Source organism: Rhinatrema bivittatum, chromosome 3, assembly GCF_901001135.1.
Source record: "Rhinatrema bivittatum chromosome 3, aRhiBiv1.1, whole genome shotgun sequence".
In the NCBI taxonomy this organism is placed as follows: Eukaryota; Metazoa; Chordata; class Amphibia; order Gymnophiona; family Rhinatrematidae; genus Rhinatrema; species Rhinatrema bivittatum.
The window spans coordinates 233,169,608-233,189,457 of record NC_042617.1 but is presented as its reverse complement, the minus strand read 5'-3'; the positions used below and the strand labels follow the sequence as shown (position 1 = coordinate 233,189,457).

Below are 19,850 nucleotides of genomic sequence, written 5' to 3'. Positions count from 1 at the left end.
GCTATGAAGCTGTTCTGTAACAAGGACTATGAGCTGCCCAGCTAAAAAGAAGCAAGACCATACACACTGACATATATGGCAGATCACTAATTTGCTGCAGACACCTCATCTGGCTCATGAACAGACTGCTCAAAGCCATTATAAGACTGTATGCACTAATGCACTAAATGCCCCTTTTCAGTCTAGTGAATGCTTATTTATGCAGACTTTCAGAATTACCAACAAAATAACAGTTGCTGAAAGATCGCAAGTCAAACAATGTGACCTCAACATGCTGAAATACAAATCATCTCCAGTGAAGTCTCAACAAGCATCAACTATTAAATACAATATGTAAAAGCAGCCAGACTTTTTCAATGGACATGAAATTCTAGAACAAGCTGTTACTGTATAAAGCTCCAAGGGGATAGACTCTGGTAAAATCATAAAATATTTCTTCAGCAAAAAAGGTGGTAAGAGACCAAATAAGTAATAGAATTCAAGAAGGCAAGAGAAAAGCAAGGAGCATCCTTAGATGCAAAGGAGTAAAGGGGAAGACAGAGATCAATAGGTGCCTAAGTCAATGTAGCAGAAATGAAATTAGACAGACTACATAGGCCTTATGATCCTTACCGCCATCAAAATTCTAAGAACCCTAGGAGCACTAAAAAAAAAAAAAAAAGAAAAAGCACCCAAATACAAGAGGGTAGGCACAACTGAATATGATTTTCTTCTTTTTCCCTCTTTGAAAAAAAGTCATTAAATGCATGCATTACTAGCAATTAGAAAGATACTTAAAAAATCTTCAAGCAAAAGAAAACTTATGAAATGAGGGCCTGCAGGTCCTTTCTGTTCAGTTTCCCAATTCTGATTGCATGAATCTTTCCAATTGCTAATACAATAGTGAACTTTCAATAATTATTTTTTGTATTGCAAAAAACCTGACCCTTGTTTGAAATCAGAAAGAGAAGTGTCAAAGCAACACAATATCCATGCCCTTCCCCCATTGAATCACTATTGTTACATTTTGAAACTCTACCCTTTTATAAACAAGATAGCCAGATGAAAATGCCAAGTAGAATGTGGCTCAGGCCTTTTCTCTCTCTCTCTCTCTCTCTCATTGCTAGAGAGAACATGATGTGAAATAAAACATTATTACAGCATGCCTCATCTATCTTGAAGGTATTTAAGTGATTTTAATGGCTCAATTCAACCAATGGACTACAAGTGATTGGGCTTATTTCATCAACTGTCTATATATGTGCCCAGATGTGCGTGAAACGCAGAAGCAGCAACAGAAGCAAGGTGAAATTACTACTTACTTGATAATTTCCTTTCTTCTAGGACAGTCAGACTGGTCCATCCACAAGTAGGTTATGCACTATAACCAGCAGATGGAGACAGATCAAAGGCTTGCTGATGTCACTCCTCATATACCTCCGTGCTATCGTCAGCCTGCCAGTAAATCTTGTAAAAGTTAATTATGAACATGCTAAAGAGTATAGACATTCCCCCTTCAGTTTAACAAAGTCTCTTATATAGAAAGGTACCAAACCAGCCAAACCTGAAGGTCACCATGTGGGAAAAAGTATCAATCCTTTTCAAAATCACCAATGTCTTTGGTTTTGCACGCTATGTCCTCTATACCCTTTTTCCAGGACTATCTGCCATGAACCTAAGGGCACATAACAAGAAAGCAGCTTAAGGAGGGAGTATGGACCGGTCTGACTGTCCTAAAGGAAAGGAAATTATTAGGTAAGTAGTGATTTCACCTTCCTCTTCACCCAGTCAGGCCAGTCCATTCACAAGTGGGATATATAAAAGCTACACCCTCAAAAGGCGGGATGCTGCCCACACCCTTTTCAAACACTGATGAGGCAAAAGGATGCATCTTCCTTCACTCAAACATCCAAACGATAATGCTTCGAAAAAACATGCAACAATCACATCGCCAATCTACAAATCAAAAAATTTGAGATAAGAATTGAAATTTCAGCCACAAAGTAGCTTGTGCTCTCATGGAATGTGCTCAGAACTGTTTTGGTAAAGGCACATTTGCCTCTACATATCCTTAATGCAACAGGCCACTATTACTTTAGAAGCAGCTGCCGCTTTGCATACACTGTCATACAAAACAAAGAGAAGATGTGTAGTTTGAAATCGATTGATCACCTTAAGGAAACTCAACAGATGCTTGAGCAGAACCAAAGGACCTAGCAGCACATATTCCAACACATTCCCCTCCTTGTCTAAGGAAGGCACCGTATGAAGATGCAACCTATACTGTGTGATTGTAGAAATGGCTCACAACATGAGAGAGCCTGCAATTCCGAGATTCTCCTCACCAAATATATGGTCACAAGGAAAAACATTCTTTAAGGTAAGCAACTGCAAGGAAAGGATTTTAAGAGTGAAAAACTGTGCCCGTATCAAAATGGAAAGCACCAAATTAAGGACCCAAAGGGGAACCAGAATTCAAACAGATGGTGCTTGATGCCCCACAAAATTCAGCTTACATCTGGATGGGATGATAAAAGCCTACCTTGAATCCATCCCCTATAATAGGTAAGAGCCGCCACCTGAACCTTCAAGGTATTTGAGGCCAAACTCTTAGCAAGGCCCTCATGACGAAAATCCCAAATCACTGGCAGTGAAGCACAGTGATTTGGGACCTGGTAACCACTGTTGCTTGGCACACCAATCCTCAAAAATTCTCCATAAACACACATACGACAGAAGCAGACAACTTCCAGGCTTGCAGCAGAGTTGCTATCACATCTGGAGAATATCCTCACTTCATGAGACGCTCCCTCTCAAGGGCCAGACCATAAGCGAGAACTGACCTGGATTCTCTTGAGCCACTGGGCCCTGACACAGAAGGTTCCTTACCTCTGGGAAATGTAGAGGACTCCTGCCAAAAGGTGACACAGATCCGCAAACCATAACCTCAGTAGAATTAGTCCTGAATTTCTCGCAATTCTTTGAAGGACCTTGCCTATCATAGGCTAAGAAGAAAACACATACAAGGTTTCCCTTCTGGCTAATCCTATATCAGAACATCTATGCCTGCTGCTTGAGAGCCCCTCCTGCGACTGAAAAGTCGAGGCACCTTATATGTACCAGTCATCATCAGATTCAAGAATGGTAATCTCATCATGCAATGATGAGGTCGAATGCTGCTCCCAAGAGACTCGATTCTCTGGGATCCAAAATGTGCTAAGATATTCAGCCTGCACATTTTCTACTTCTGCTATGTGGGATTCCAACAAAGCAAGAAGATTCTCCTTTGCTCATGGGAGAAGTAGCTCCATTTCCAGGGATATTTGTGGACTCAGAGTTCTCCCTTGATGGTTTATACAGTATATGCTACCGCTGAGGTGTTGTCTGACATCACTCACACTGCCTTCTCGAACAACTGGGGCAAGAACTTGAGGAAGGCCAAATGAATTGCCCTTGCTTCCAGACGGTGATGGACCAAACCGCCTGTGCATTGAGGTCCTGACAATGGGCTTCCCATCTCTTCAGGCTCACATCTACAGTTACCATCGTTCAGACAAGGGATATTAAATCCATCCCCGTGCTCAAGATGACACCAGTCCAGCCATCACAGCAGGCTCCTCAAGACCTCCTGCAGGAGAGGCAGACACACCTTGTAATCATGAGACAGGGAGCTTCATTGAGACAATAAAGTCTTCTGAATCAGATGAATGTAAGCCCATGCCCATGGGACCACATCCAAGGTCACAGCCAGGGAACTCAGAGTCTGAAGGTACGTAACTCCAAACTGAAGGATTTCTTACCACTTGAAGCCCCTGAACCTGAGCCTCTAATTTCAGCATGCGTTGTTCCAGCAGAAACACTCAGCCAGCCTCTGCATCAAACTGCGCCCCGAGATACACAAGGTTCTGCAAAGGATGCAAACTGCTTTTTGATAGGTTGACAACCCAACCTAATTCCTGCAACAACTGAATCACCCTTTGGATGACCATTTTGCTCTCTTGGAATGATTTTGTGCGAATCAGCCAGTCTTCCAGGTATGGGGGCACCTAAATACCTTCTCTGAGCAGGGCTACCACCAGTACCACCATGAACTTGGAGAAAGTCCTTGTGGCCATGGCCAACCCAAATGGTAGTGCCTGAAAAAGATGCCCCAAAACAGCAAAGAGTAAGAACATTTGGTGTTTCTCTGGAATGGAAATATGCAGATACACCTCCATTAAATCCAGAGAGATGAGGAATTCTCCTTTCTGTACTGCCATGATCACCAAGTGCAAGGTCTCCATCCTGAAGCACATTTACTTAAAAATTGTGTTTACTCCCTTTAGATCTAGGATAGGTCGAAGAAAGCCCTCTTTCTCTGGCACTATGAAATAAATGAAGTACTGGCCATGCCCCTCCCGTTCCTTTGGAACTGGGACAACTGATTTCAACACAAATAGCCTATCTAGAGTCGACTGAACTTCCGCTTGCTTTTCCGTAACATAAGGCAAAACCATAAATGCATCTGAAACAGGTCACTTGAACTCTAGGGCATCTCCATGCTGAATTATCTCTAGGACAGACTGATCAGAGATAATCTGAGATAACCTGTGATAGAAAACTGACAGACACCTGCCTATTTCTGGGTAAATGCAGGTGGACCCCCAAGTCTTCATTATGAAGGACGGGAAGAGGCAGCTCCTGCAGAGCACTCCTTGGACTTCTTCTTGTACCAAAAGGACTGGTTATGAGAGAAGTTACCGGTCCCTCTGTCCCGACATTCCCCTATTTTTCCTAAATCTTCTGGCGTCTCGCTGATGACCCCACAATGAAGCTGAGTGCCATGAAGATTAACTCTGTCTTCTGGCATACGGGGAACTTTTCAGTCCCCCCACACTTTGGCCATTTTTTTCCCCAATTCCTTTCCAAAAAGAAGCCATCCCTTGAGTGGCAATTTGGTCAGATTGGACTTGGAAATATTATCAGTTGATCATTTCTGCAAACATAGAAAACATCTGGCTGTAACAATGGAGGCCACTCCTCTAGTCACTGAGCGAGCCAGATCATATCTAGCATCCACCAAAAAAGCTAGTCAGGTTCGAGAGATGGAGCATTCTCCGGAAACTCTTCCTGGACCTCATGCGCCAGTTGCAAACCCAAATGTGCCACAATGCAACAGCAGACCGAGATCTGCAGATTCATAGCTAACACCACAAAAGCCTGCTTCAGCATAGCTTCAATTCTCCGTTCCTGTGGTTCCTTCAGAGCTGCACTTCCTTCAACCAAAATTGTGGATTACTTGGTCACTGAACACACCAGGAGCATCCGCTCTGGGGAAAGGGAATTGCTCCAGCACCAAAGGATCCACAGGATACAATCCCCTTTAAAATTAGCCTCTTGATAGCTCCATTTCAAATCAATCAGTTCCTGCATTGCCTCATGCTGTGGGGAAAAACAGGATGACTTCCTCAAACTCACCATAATTGGATCCTTTCATGCTACATTAGGACTCACCCTGAGTCCTCATCCAGTTGCAACTTTCATTGAGACTGCACAATCAGGGGTCACAACTCATCCGTATGGAATACGTGTAACATAGCTCTATGGGCTTTCACTTCAGGAGGAAGCTCCCCTTCCTCCAATTCATCAGGTGCCTCTCCAGGAGAGAGAGAGATCTTGCAAATCATTTAGGAAATCATCAGAGTGCCAGGGATTGTCTACCCCCACCCCCCCCCCCAGGTTCTCACGCCCCTTGCTTCTTCTTTCTTCCCCAGGAATTGATAGTCTTCGGAGAAGGAAAGAGAGGTAGCCCTGCTCCCAGCAAAAAGTTTGCAAGCCATGGAAAAATTCTAGCCAGGATAGAGATGCCATCTCTGACCCTGAGCCAGGCAGTGCCGGGAGCCCCCGACGAGAAAGGGTACTTCCTTGTTCCAATCAACCTTCTATAGCATCAGGGCTGGAGACGTATCCATATGCTGTAGCTCCTGCCCTGCCATCTGAACCTTCTCTGTAGAGGGAGACCCACAGATGAAAATCTCATTACTCACAGTCCCAGAACTTCCAGCAGCAATGAAATCTTAGGTGGCCATGACCCCTTTGGCTGCGGATCACTTCCGGCACAACCTTTGAGGTTCCCCTGGCATCATCTGCAGCCTGCAGTACAGCATGGTCTTTTTTCCGCATTAAGCAGCTGTCTGCACTACACAGGTGTGTTTCAAATCAACTGCAAAGGTCCATGTAAAACAAACCAGAAAAAACAATTTAAACAGGAAGAGTTCAATAATTTTTTTGGAATTATTGAACTCTCTGTTTAAATTGTTTTTTCTGGTTTGTTTTACATGGACCTTTGCAATTGATTTTGCAACACACCTGTTGGATTGTGTTCATTTTAGTGTGTTTGCCCATCATTCCACACTTCGTTGTGGGTTTATCTGGATATGAGGAGTGCCATCTGTGAGCCTTTGATCTCTGTCTCCATCTGCTGGTTGGCATACACAACCCACTTGTGGATAGACCGGCCTGTGTGAAGAGGAAGTTGGTTGCCTGCCAACAGCAAAGTAACAGAGGTGCTGGACTGGCAACAGGAAGTAAACAAGTAGTAAAAAGGGAGCATCATGGTAACCAAACGTAAAATTAGTTACTGAAAACTGAAACAGAACAGCTGAGCACTAAATGACCCTTTCAGGCTAGTGAATGATGTATGCAGATTTTCAGGATTACCAACAAAATAACTGAAATCAGCTGGCATTTCAAATTGTCTCCAAAGCAATAAGTACTGCAACAAAAAATCTTTATTACTGAATATAACAGTACAGAGACATCTTAATAAACAACTATACCAAGAAAGAGAAATGAGGCATTACACTAACAGGTTACTGTAGAAAGAGTCCTTTCTGACATTGGAAGATTGTGGTTTTGTATGATTTCACTATTTGTGCAGAAAAATCTGGGACAAGGTATCTTTTTCCCTTCTTCACTTCATTTATCCACTTCAAATTTTAACTATGAAAAAAAGTGTGTGCAATTTTATGAAAAATCACAAGACCTTACCCCAAGACAAACCATTCCTAAAGCAAGGCCGGCAGCCAGAGAATAGGATTCCCGGTCAGTGCAATATTCCATCTCAGGACCCGGAGGACGTCCTGCAAACAAAAACGCAAATGACATAACAAACCCATGCTATTAGGTCTCTAGAGCAATTTATTAAAGCCTTAATCATACTTCACCAAGGAGCAAATTTACTAAGCTGCGTAAGGCATTTACCGCACAGTAAATGCCTTAACACAGTGACAATGTGGAACTTTAAATACTGCACATTACTTAAACTTAAATGACAACATATTGGTAGTAAGTTATTTTGCATACAAATAACTTGCAAATACATGCAAAGCAGTTCATTACTAGGCAATTTTATGATAATGAAATAGATCATGCCTGAAAAATCACAAGCCAAGTTATTTTCATGAAAGTTAGCTACAACTCAGGAGTTGCAGCTAACTTTCTCTGGGAGCACTAGGATGCCAACGCGCATTCTGATGCTTCTGGGCAGTGTCTTAATGGGACCAGAGCAGACCAAACAAAGGCCTCCCCTAAAGAGTAGAAATTCCAAAAGTCTTGTCACAATCCCCATCCATGCCCCCGCCCCCTCTTGAGGCAGCTCGAAAGCACTAAAAGTGTAAAAAAAAAAAAAGTTACACGGTGAGAGCCTCTTTCCCCCATTTCAAACCCCACAGCTTTATTTATTTAAATTTTATATTCTGCCACTTCCAAATCCATTGTACAGGGCAGATTTACAAAATAAACATTCATAATACAGATATCTATAAACAATTCATAAAATACTAAATAAACCTCTGCATTCAGGCAGGTCAATCCCCACCAGTGGGTTATGCAGCTCAGTCAGCAGGTGAAGATGGAGTAAGAAGCTGACGTCACAGATATATAGTCCTGCCCCATCATCAGCCCACCAGTATTCTTCATCTTCAGCAGATGGTGGACATGTATTTCCCTATTCGGCATGGCCCACCCAAAAATAAATAAATAAATAAATAAAGAGAAAGAGAAAGAAGAAAACAGAAAAACGATGAGACGATTATGTAGCACTTCTTGCCTCCTGAAGTGATACCGTTGGGTCACTCCCTCAGTTGAGAGCCTTCAGTCCGGTAGCCTTATTCTGGCATGGACTTAAATAAAATTAGTGGTTGCAGGCCAAGAGAAGCTCGGCAGTGAAGATGTTTGCTCGCTCCCCAACCCCGTAGCCAGGAACCTGTTCCTGCTCTCAGCCAGAGACGGCTGAGCTCAGGTTAAAATTTTTACTTAACAAAAAAAAAAAAAAGAAGAAGAAAAACAAAAGGAAGCATTTAGTAAGGCTACTTCCTCCTGGGTCCTTCTCCTTGGAGTTTGGCATCTCCCGCTCACATCTCTGGGGAGTTTTATGAGGTGTGAAGGCAGCTCAGGCATGGCGGGTTGAGCAGCCTTTTGGCTAGGCCCTGCTCTCAGACTTACTTCCCAGGCTGCACGGCAGTTCCATCACGCATTTTTGTGTGTGATGGTGCGCGCCTGCGCACCTAATTCTGTGTCCCATTATGAGCGTAGATAAGCGCATCGCTGAATGCGATTTGCGCACTATACCTGTGTGTTTTTTGTGCATGTATTTCAGCACATTTTGGGCATTTTCTTAAGCACATAATTGCACGCGTATTTAAGCATATACCTGCCTGTGCATTTTCTATGCGCATATTTCAGCACAATTTGCTAAGCACATAACTGTGCACATATTTAAGTGCATACCTGACCACTGTGGGTGTTTTGAATACATATCAACCATGGTGCCGCCGTCAAAGAAGTTGAAGCACTTAGCCATTTGTGCTGCATGCCACATATAATGCCGATACAGCTGGAGCTTTCTACAAGCAATGCCAGCACTGCCTGGTTGCTCAAGGAGATTTGCCGCCTCCTGATTTTGCAGACAATGGTCCATCCCTTCAGTCTGAGGGGAGTAGGGCCAAAGGCAACACAACAAGGATGTCTCCCTTCTTCAGTTTATCTGCTGGCTGACTCATTTACAGGAGAGACTTGCTCTCAGGACAACAGGTTTGGGTCTATGGGACCTGGTATGCAGCCATCCTCCTTTTCCTGGGTGGAATTCTTCCAGGGATTACAGACTTTTCTACAGGGACATATTGAGTCAGCAATACCTTCTAAATCAGGATCACATGCTCGAAGTTCCCATGTGTCTGCCACCACAGGCAAATGCCACGGCGCTGCGCATCCTGACAGTGTTTGAGTTGATGTGGATCAAGATGATACTGATTTGCATTGCTCCCCTCTTGAGTAAAGGGAGATTTCCCCAGATTTAAAGCCACACAGAACTCCATTTCTTTCATAGAAATAAGCTGCCAGGTCTGATCTCTCAGACTTTGAAGACCCTTGGAGTGGCTGGTTGAGACTCTTCGGGTGTGTAGAAGGACCCCATATTGGTCACCCTTCGCAAAGCTTCATGTTTTCTTTCCCTTCCGGAGGCTATTCAAGAGTTGATTGACCTTGAATGGAGTACACCAGGGGCAACCTTTAAAGGGAGATGCATCTTGGTGGATTTATACCTCTTGGATCTGCAGGCCAGACAGCAATTGCATTTCCCAAAGATGGATGAATCGGTGTGTTCTGTCACCAAGCAAAACACCATCCTGGTAGAAGGAGGAGCAACTCTAAAGGATGCTCAGGATAGGAGGATCGAGGCTATTGTTAAGCAACCCTTTAAGGCCATGTCAATGAATTTGCAGATTGCTTCTTGCTGTGCCTTGGTGGTTTGAGCTACTTTGCATCTTTGGCAAGACTCTGGCGGAGTCGTTTCAGGGATAGAACTGGGGGTTTCCTTCTTGACTGATGTGGCCTGGTTCGCAAAGCTGCCAGAGGAGCTGTTTCCGTAATAATGGCTAAATGGCAGCTGTGGCTGTGTAACTGGTCGGCCGATACTGTTTCTAAGTCCAATCTCACCAACCTGCCCTTCAAGGGCTCCCTTTTGTTTGGCAATATTGGAAAAAATGGCATATAGATGGGGCGAAGCACAAGTCCCTTGTTTGCCAGAGGATAAAAAGCCAGCTTCTCGAAGAGATCTCGTGATGCAGTGAAGGGTGAGGATGTCTCTTCCCCTTCTCCATTCTCCCACCTGGGCTCTTCTACAGTGCCAAAACAAATTAATTTACTTGATTTCCTCTCCGGTGCTGCGCTGATTGCCAGACAACACACAGAAGACCCGATTCGCGCCATGGCTGCATGTTTGGCAAAACACGACAAAGAAAAAGAAAAGCTGCGGCCCCTGGAGCCGTGACCAGAAGAGGACCTGAGCGATCCGGGTCTGCCGCAAGCCGAGGCTCTAGCAGATATTAAGGCGGTGGTTCAAGAAGCCCACTGGCCGGACCTGCAGCTTATCTCGATGAAACTTACCTTTGCTGGTTTTGACACCCGCGAAGAAGAGGTTGAGAGACAGGTTTCAGAGCTGCAAGATGGCCACCGCGACCATGTGGCTGAGATACAGGTTCTTAAAGAAACAGTGGCCAAACATGAAGCTCACCTAGATGACCTGGAAAACAGGTCACGTCGTTCCAATCTTCGTTTTGATGGCCTGCCGGAGTCTCTGGGAGATCGAGAGCTACCAGCATTTTTAGAGACCTGGCTAACTCGCGAATTAGACCTACCGGCAGCACATGGCCCCCTGAGAGTGGAACGCACGCACCGTCTTGGGCCTAGAAGAGAGGATGCCACCCGGCCAAGAGTGGTGATAGCTAAGCTTTTAAACTTTATGCACAAAAGTGACATTTTGAGGGCGGTGAGAGTAGGTACATCCCTCTTATATGAAAACCAGGAAGTCCTTGTCTTCCAGGACTTTTCAGCTTCCCTCAGTGTCCAATGCAAAACTATGGCTCCACTTTGTGCACCACTTTATGCCCTGGGCCTGAGGGCCACTATTACCTACCCGGCACGATTGCGTGTCCCCACGAAGTGGGGCTTCCGCAGGTTTAATACACCCGATGAAGCCAAAAAATTTTTGAATGCGGAAACAGCACGGCATGCAGAGGAAACGCAGCAGGCGAATCCGAACAGTTCTGATACCTCCTGAGACTAGGCTGAGAAGCCATGGCCTTATTCCAGGAACTTGGGGCCGATGTGTTTTATTCAGGAAACCACCCTAACTCAACTTGTTCTTTGGCTGAGTCGCAGTGTGCAGTCTCATACCTCTGGAGATACCTGATTGCTGAGTCCCCCGGGGCTCATGGAAGCTCAGCATCTCATGCTGTTTGGATGAATAGTTGACAGTTATGGTTCCCTTTTCAGGGAAAGTTACGTATAAATCCAGTTCACAGACCTTATGTTTTTGGGCATGTAGTGTGGTTCCTTCTTGTTTGCCTTTTCCATTCAGGGGGAAATACCAAAGCAATACATGCCCTCACCATATGTTTTATAAGGCACCCAGGTGGGAGGGGGAGGGGGAACAGTATGCACAATAAGTGATCTCTACTAATTGAGGGCTTAGATATATTGCTGGGGATTGAGAAAGTTGGGTACTGGAGGGGGAGGGTAGGGGGATGGGAGGTAAGGAGATGTGGGCTACACAGAGACGAGGACACCAGATCTTAGGTTGTGCTTTGCCTATTACTTCACGAGCATTTTGGCTTGGTCATGTCTATTGGTTATGAGCTAAACAGTTGGTTTTGGGGGGTCCTAGCTGGGTGGACTCTCAGACAAAATAATCTAATCTTTTCCATATAATGTGTAGCCCTTACTCTACATGGCTAGTAAAGACAGTAAGATTTTTTTCATGGAATGTATGTGGGGTTAACTCTCCCATTAAACGCTCTCAAATTTTAACAACATTGCGGAGAAAGTCAGTGGATTTAGCTTTCTTACAGGAGACCCACTTAAGTGACCTGGAGCATGCCAAATTGCGCAGAGGCTGGGTTGAGGCAGTGCATTTTGCCTCCACTACTACCCGATCGGCAGGAGTTGTGATCTTAATAGGGAAACATATTCCGCTTAAGGTCCGGACTGAAATTAATGACCCTCGAGGCAGATACCTAATTTTAGTCACTGAGCTTTACCAATGCACATATGTTTTTTGTAACTTATATGCTCCAAATAACCCTAGCTTGGATTTTTTCCGGGAAATCCATACTCATCTACTCCCTTACGTTGACCAAACGATTATTGTGGGGGGAGATTTCAATTCGGTCCGAGACCCAACAGTGGGATAAAACCACAACTGCTAAAGGTGCCACCGCCTCTGGCAATGGTATTCTTTTCTTGGAATGCTCATTACAGTTAATAGATACCTGGCGGATGCTGCACCCATGTTGCTAGGGTACACCCTGCTCAGTCCAGGTTGGATTATATTTTGGTCAGCGATCACCAATTTTCGAAAGTGCAAGAAGCTTGCATAGATGATCTGGTGGGTTTCCGATCATGCCCCGGTGTGGATCTCACTAGCACGATCTCACTCCTCACTGCAGGCTTTTCTCTGGAAATTTCCATATTATCTGGCAGATGATGTTTGTTTTGTGGATTTTCTTCGGGAAAAATGGAAAGACTATCAAACTCTTAACAAGGAGCATTTGACCGATCCTATTCTTTTTTGGTACACAGCGAAGGCGGTTCTGAGAGGGGACATTATTGCCTATACAGTGCGTCGCCAGAAAATGTTAGATAAACAATTGTTATCTCTGAGTGCTCAGTTGCGGTTGGCAAAATATGTGCTGACAAAAACCCATACCCGACTTAACAAAGACCGTTTTCACACCTTGTTACATCAGCGGGCAAAAAAAAGTTTAATTTACTATCAATACAAATTATTTCAATTTGGCAATAAATTGTGCAGGTTGATGTCTAATTTGGTTAAAACACAACGGAGTTCCCGTTATATACCCGCTATTCGAAATCCCAATGGGGAATGGCGTTTGATACTCCGACTATTTTGAAACTATTTCGCAACTATTATTCAAATCTATATCGATCGGAGTCTTGGGATCCCCAGGCCTGTACCCAATTCCTCTCCTCCCTTAACTTATATCGATTAACCCCAGCGCAGAACCAATGTTTAAATCAACCTATTTTGGAAGACGTTCGGCATATCATTCGGCAGGCAAAGAGTTTTAAGGCCCCCGGCCCAGATGGATACACAGCAGAATTTTATAAGCCATTGACGGATTTGCTGGTTTCCCACCTCACTAGCACCTTTAATACCTTTATATCCTCCGGCTCCTACCCTCCTTATACTAATACGGCACATATTACTCTCATAACCAAACCCGGGAAGGATCACCTGTCTCCAACGGCCGATCGAACCATCTCATTATTAAATCAAGATAAAAAATTATTGGCCAAGATTTTAGCCGAGCATTTGGCATCCATACTTCCCTCCTTAATTGATCACTGACAGGTGGGCTTTGTGCGGAACAGACATGGTTTTACTAACATTAGGAAAGTTCTGACGGCTATGGCGCTTTATACTCACGCACGGGAGCCATACTTAGTAGTAAGCTTCAATGCTGAAAAAGCATTTGATAGGGTCGAATGGGACTACCTCTTTCATATCCTTCAACATCTGGGGTTGAGGGACTTTTTCTGGCTGCTGTTTGCTTACTATACCAGTCTCCGTCCGCTGTAATTGTTGCCAGTGGGTCAAGACCGGAAAGTTTTCTGGTGAGTAGGGGTACCCGACAGGGTTGCCCATTGTCTCCTCTCCTGTTTCTTCTTCAGCTTGAACCCCTTTTACTCACGCTCCAACAGGCCCGAACAGTGCGGGGGGGGGGGGGGGGGGGGGGGGGGGGGGGGTGTCCGCTTTACCACCGAAGCATTCAAATATGCTGCCTTTGCGGATGACATATTGGTATTCCTAACTAATCCCATGGCTTCCCTCCCAGCTCTTCTACAGATTTTCACAGATTTTGGTCCTTTTTCTGGCCTTAAACTTAACACTGATAAGTCCGAAGCCTTAGCCGCCCCTCGAATGGGTCGGGATAAATGGGAAGGTCATTTCCCCCTCCAATGGGCACAGGGAAAGTTAAAATATTTGGGAGTCTGGCTTACAACTGACCTGTCTAACCTCTACTCCTTAAATATCACTCGATTGATTGCCATCAATCAAGAACGGTTGAAGACCTGGCAATCCCCCTGTCCCTAGGAGGTCGTATCAACTTGTTTAAAATGGTGCTTCTCCCTCAATGGTTTTATTTATTTCAGAACTTACCTTTAGTTTTTAAGCGCAGGGATCTGCTTAGTTTGGAAAAGGGGATATGGGGTTTTATCTGGCATGGCAGGAGGGCCAGAAAAGAAAATTACTTCTTACCTGCTAATTTTCGTTCCTGTAGTACTAGGATCAGTCCAGACGGTGGGTTATGTCCCCCGTCCAGCAGATGGAGTCAGAGTAAACTTTTGAGGGTGCTGGTATATAAGCTGGTGCACCCTCCTAGATCCTTATCCAACTGTACAAGCAGGGAGAGAGCGCGAGCGAGGTACTGCTGTCCCGGCGGATAACCAGGACCAGGTTGTTTTAGATTGCTGATACACAATCATTGCTCATTGGATGATACCACACTGCTGTATTTTATTCATGATTTCGGAGTGTTTGAGCCCCTGAGGCAGCAGCTGTTGAGCTGCGAAACTCGGCCTGAGTCGGGCATTTTTATGAACCTATTCCTTTGTGTTTACCTACCAGCAAGGGAAATAGCCTAGCCATAGCTCCGGCTACCTTCAAGCCTGCTTCGGGAGACTCCCACTCCCGATCCACTAAATTCTTCACCTTCTTGGATAAAGGAAAACCACCTTAATTGGACCCCGCAGTCCCTCTAGGACCAGGTTTACCCCTTAAATCCCCAATATTTCCAAGACCTTGGAAACCAGTGGACCTAACTCCTTCCTGAAGAACAACCGAACTACCAAAGGGAAGTCGCCCTCAGCAGTCGGAACATCATAAGAACATAAGAAATTGCCATGCTGAGTCAGACCAAGGGTCCATCAAGCCCAGCATCCTGTTTCCAACAGAGGCCAAACCAGGCCACAAGAACCTGGCAAGTACCCAAACACTAAGAAGATCTCATGCTATTGATGCAATTAATAGCAGTGGCTATTCCCTAAGTAAACTTGATTAATAGCCGTTAATGGACTTCTCCTCCAAGAACTTATCCAAACCTTTTTTGAACCCAGCTACACTAACTGCACTAACCACATCCTCTGGCAACAAATTCCAGAGCTTTATTGTACGTTGAGTGAAAAAGAATTTTCTCCAATTAGTCTTAAATGTGCTACTTGCTAACTTCATGGAATGCCCCCTAATCCTTCTATTATTCGAAAGTGTAAATAACCGATTCACATCTACTCGTTGAAGACCTCTCATGATCTTAAAGACCTCTATCATATCGCCCCTCAGCCATCTCTTCTCCAAGCTAAACAGCCCTAACCTCTTCAGCCTTTCCTCATATGGGAGCTATTCCATCCCCTTTATCATTTTGGTTGCCCTTCTCTGTAACATCTCCATCGCATATGGCTCTTATTTCTACTCCTCTCGAAAAGGGGGGGTTGGGCTGTCCAGACCTAGCTGCCTATAACTTGGCATGTAACCTCCGACATGTGAGGGACTGGCTCTACTCTACGGCAACGGTCACTCCGTGTGCGTACCTTCTCGAATGGTATGGGGTCCCCTCTCTTAACCCCCTGTTACATCTGGATACAAACTTGCTTCCCCAAAACGTCAGAAAGCAAGATTTCTTACACAAATGTCGCAGGGCTTGGTTCATGCTTTGCAAATTGGGTGGACTTTCCCACAGGCTAACATCATTTATTACCATTATGGGGCATGATCTTTTCCCCCCTGTGAAGGGGACAGGGGTTTTCAACCGATGGGATGCTCAAGGTCTTACCTTTGTATATGATCTTTATGATAGCGTTTCTGGGACCGCCCTTTCTTTTCAGACACTCCAACAACGCTTTGCCTTACCAAACACAGATTATTTTGCTTATCTTCAGGTAACTCATTTTATTAGAGCCCTGCAACCTCAGCTGGCGGAGACCCCTGAGAGTCAGAAACTCATATTTTTATAAAGAACTCATGGGTATGGGGGACCTTCTATATTTAGAGCATAGTTATTCTAGATGGACAAAATGGCACCTATTTGCTCTTACCTTTAATGACTTCAAAAAATGCTTTAAAGAATTACCAACACTTGCAGAGAATGTTTTATTGTGTGAGACTCATTACAAATTTCTTTGGCAAGTTTATATTACTCCCCTCCGGGCTTTTAAACTGCGGATCACTACCTCTAAGCAATATCCCAAATGCACCAGCGAAGAGAGTGATTACACGCACTGTTTTTAGGACTGTGTGATACTTGGTCGTTTTTGGGGCCAAGTATGCGCAGCCTGCTCTTACTTTCTAAGGAGGACCCTTCCATTAGACCCTAATTTATGGCTATTCGGCCAGGATATTGTGGACCAATTGCATTTAACGTCCTCAGAGGGATTATTCTTAAAAAAAGCTGGGTTAGTGGGGAAACAAGTCATTTTGGCAAATTGGCTGACTCCAGGATCTCTTAGTTATGAATACTGGTTCACGAAGATGCTCCGATTATGTTCTATGGAACATGTGATTGTAGCTCATATTATGCCAAAGAGGTTGGTAAAAGTCTCATTAGTTTGGTCCGGTTTCACGGCGCATTTAACACAGACTATAGGATTCGTCGGCGATCCGTGGCTTCCGAGATGAGAGGTTTCCGCGTCTTTCTCACACCAGGAGGTACCCATCGGGAGCTGAGAGTTCTTTTTTTTCTCCTTTTTCTCCTTTTTTGTTTGGACATCACATGGACTTGGTTACTCCTCTGATCTTCGTAACTGGGCATCATAACGGATTTTGTATATTGGGGATATCAGAGTGGGATGGCATGAGAGGGTGGGTTGGGGGGAGGGGCAGGGAAGGGTTTTTGCATGTTATATGTTAAGAATGGTGTTTTATTGTGTGGTTGTATACATTTAAAACTAATAAAAACAATTTCCAAAAAAAATAAAAAAAAACCATCTCCATCGCAACTATATCTTTTTTGAGATGCAGCCTGGACCTTGTTTGGCACCACCGCTGATCAGGCCCATCCGACTCATCTAACGTGTCCCCGTCCTCAGGCGTGGACTGTCCCAGCTCAAGGAGATACAGGATCCCTCCAGATCCTGCCTGCTTCCCACCCCCCTCCCCCCAAGGCTTTTTAGTTACAAGGGGTTTCCTGGGAAGCAACTGCCTCGATCCTGCCACCTCCTCTCATGCCTTGTGAAGAAGCAGGACAAGATCCACTGAAAACTGCTCCAAATCCGAAGAGGAGTGATCCTGCCCATCATCCTCCTAGCCCTCCATCCCTTCCCTGCCACCAGCAGGGCTTAGATTGATGGGCAAAAGTGGGGGAGGGGAGTCGAGGCTCTGTACAATACAGTTGTACAGAGTAACTCCTCTCACACCGCAGCAGCAGCCACTTTTCCCATGCTAAGCGGGCATCGGTGTGGATCCTGGTTGGGCCTATAAATAGTCCCTGCCACTTAAACACCACTGGTGGCGCATTCCCGATGCTAAGCAAGCACCCGGTCCGGCAATCAGGAAGATTTTACCCTCACTCATCCAACCCTGCCTACTGGCAGCTTGGCCAATCTGCACCAGGGCAGCTCCCTTCACAGTGTTTTTTTTTTTTAAAGGCAGACACCAAATAAAGGAAATAACCAGCAAACAAGGAAAGCACAAAGAAAAAGTCTACTTCCCTGCTTCTGGATGCAGACGGAGCAGACTTTGGAGGTGAGGACTCAGAGGAGGTAAGGGAACCAGGACCCCCAGCTTTCACCTCCCCTGACCGATAAGGGCTGAGTTAGCTCAGGGGTCACCAATCCGCAGATCACCCTGCCCAAGGGATGGCTGACGAAGGAACCTAACACCTCGGAGAGCCTTCCAGGAATCTTCTGTCTTCCTTTTTTCTTTTAATCAAACTCCAGAATGCAGGTTTGCACCTCTACCATCTACTGAAGACAGAGAAATACTGAAGGACTGCAGGTACATGCTTGGTTACGTAGCAGTGCCTCAAAGGTTTTGTTCTTTGCCTCCATCTGCTGGTAGAGATGCATAAACCCACTTGTCTGGACTGATCTGGGGTACGAACAGGAACAGGTGGATCAAAAAAAAGCCAGAAAAGATGCTTGGTTGCACAGGGAGAGGAATGATCAACAGTAAAAAAAAAAAAAAAGGTTATACTGCCCTTATATAGGTCCCTGGTGAGACCTCATTTGAAATACTGTGTACAATTCTGCAGGCCGCACCTTCAAAAGGACATAAACAGAATGGAGTCGGTCCAGAGGGTAGCTACTACAATGGTCAGTGTTCTTTGTTCTAAAGAATATCAGGATAGACTTAAAGTTCTAAACATGTATACCCTAAAGAAAAGGCGAGATAGGGAATATATGATAGAGACATTTAAATATCTCAAAGGCACAGGAAGAGAGCCTCTTTCACTGGAAAGGAGGATCCAGAATGAGAGGTCATAGGATGAGGGTGAAAGGGGGTAAACTCAGGAGTAATCTTAGGAAATTTCTTTACAGAGAAGGTGGTGGATGCATGGAATGGACTCCCAGTGAGGTGGATAGAGATGAAATCTGACAATATCATTATGCCTCTGTAAATCCACAGTGCAACTGAGAGAGTTTTGTTTATTTATTTATTTTTTTTATTTCTGTCTGAATAAATCCCCAACATTCTATTTGCTGATATCCTCAGTTTACTGAGGATATCAATGTATTGTCCACAGTGACTCCAAGGTCCTTTTCCTAAATGATAACTCCTAAGGGGGAACCCAGCATTTCGTAGATATAGCTGGGATTATTTTTCCCTGTATCACATTATGCTTGTCAACATTAAATTTAATTTGTCATTTAGATGACCAGTTCCTCAGCCTTACATAATCCTCCTGCAATTTCTCGATCTGTTATTGCCCTAACAATACAGTTAGAAATTTACAAAAGGAGAGCATGCTCTGACATATCTTTACAGTAAGATAGCAATTCCCTATAAGCGCCACATGGAACTTAAAGGGAGAATCTTCTGTGGTCCTACTAACTCTCTGCCCTCCCCACATCAGATTTTCATGAGGCTTTTAAACATAGCCAAAAGAACATATCTGTAGAAGATAAGCTTGTAGAATTATATACAGGCTTTTTTCATTATATTTATCCTTCTCTACATAAGATTTCAAAATGGCCTAATAAAAACAGTTTAGTCTAAAAGTGGGTATCTTTCAACATCAGACCTGATGCTTTGCTTCTTTTCTAAATAGTTTTCAAGTTTTCCTTTCGTTTTAGAGGTGGCTGATGTAGTGTTACCTTTACAGAAGGTACTACTAAAATTGTGTTCATTATGTGAACCTACCATATTTATACTGCCTGTCTAAGGTGTCCAGTGATAGAGTTGATATATGTTTTTAAGATGTAGGACTATGTAGTACCTTGTGTCATATGATGGTGGGCACTTTGTTACTATGGATTTCTTGGAGGAAAGGCGGCTTGAATAATTGTTTTTAAGGAGTTGGTTTATAGTTGGGGTGGTTGGGGAGCTTTTGGTTATATAAGTATTTAAATTTGTTTTTTTATGTTTTCTTTTAAAGCAGGCAGTTTTGCCCTTGTAAACTGATTTGAATAATTATGTTATTAAGAAGGCAGCATATAAATTGTTTTAAATAATTCAGGTTAATAAAACCTCTTTCTACTTTCTCTGCTACATTTGTCATCTAAAACTATTTTTGAATGAATATGGCTTAAAAACCTTAGTCTGTATCCTGGTGTTATCCAGATTAGACTATTTAAAACATTTATAATCCACTTATAAT

The 19,850-nt window shown here is 44.1% G+C and overlaps 1 protein-coding gene across 1 annotated transcript in view; it reads right to left on the bottom strand.

The window, feature by feature from the left end:
- ANAPC1 (anaphase promoting complex subunit 1) overlaps nucleotides 1-19,850 on the bottom strand; it is a 540,434-nt gene that overhangs the window by 276,707 nt on the left and 243,877 nt on the right. Inside the window, exon 14 of the mRNA XM_029596802.1 lies at nucleotides 7,009-7,100. Coding sequence (XP_029452662.1) covers nucleotides 7,009-7,100 — 92 coding nt within the window. The remainder of the gene's footprint in view (nucleotides 1-7,008; nucleotides 7,101-19,850) is intronic.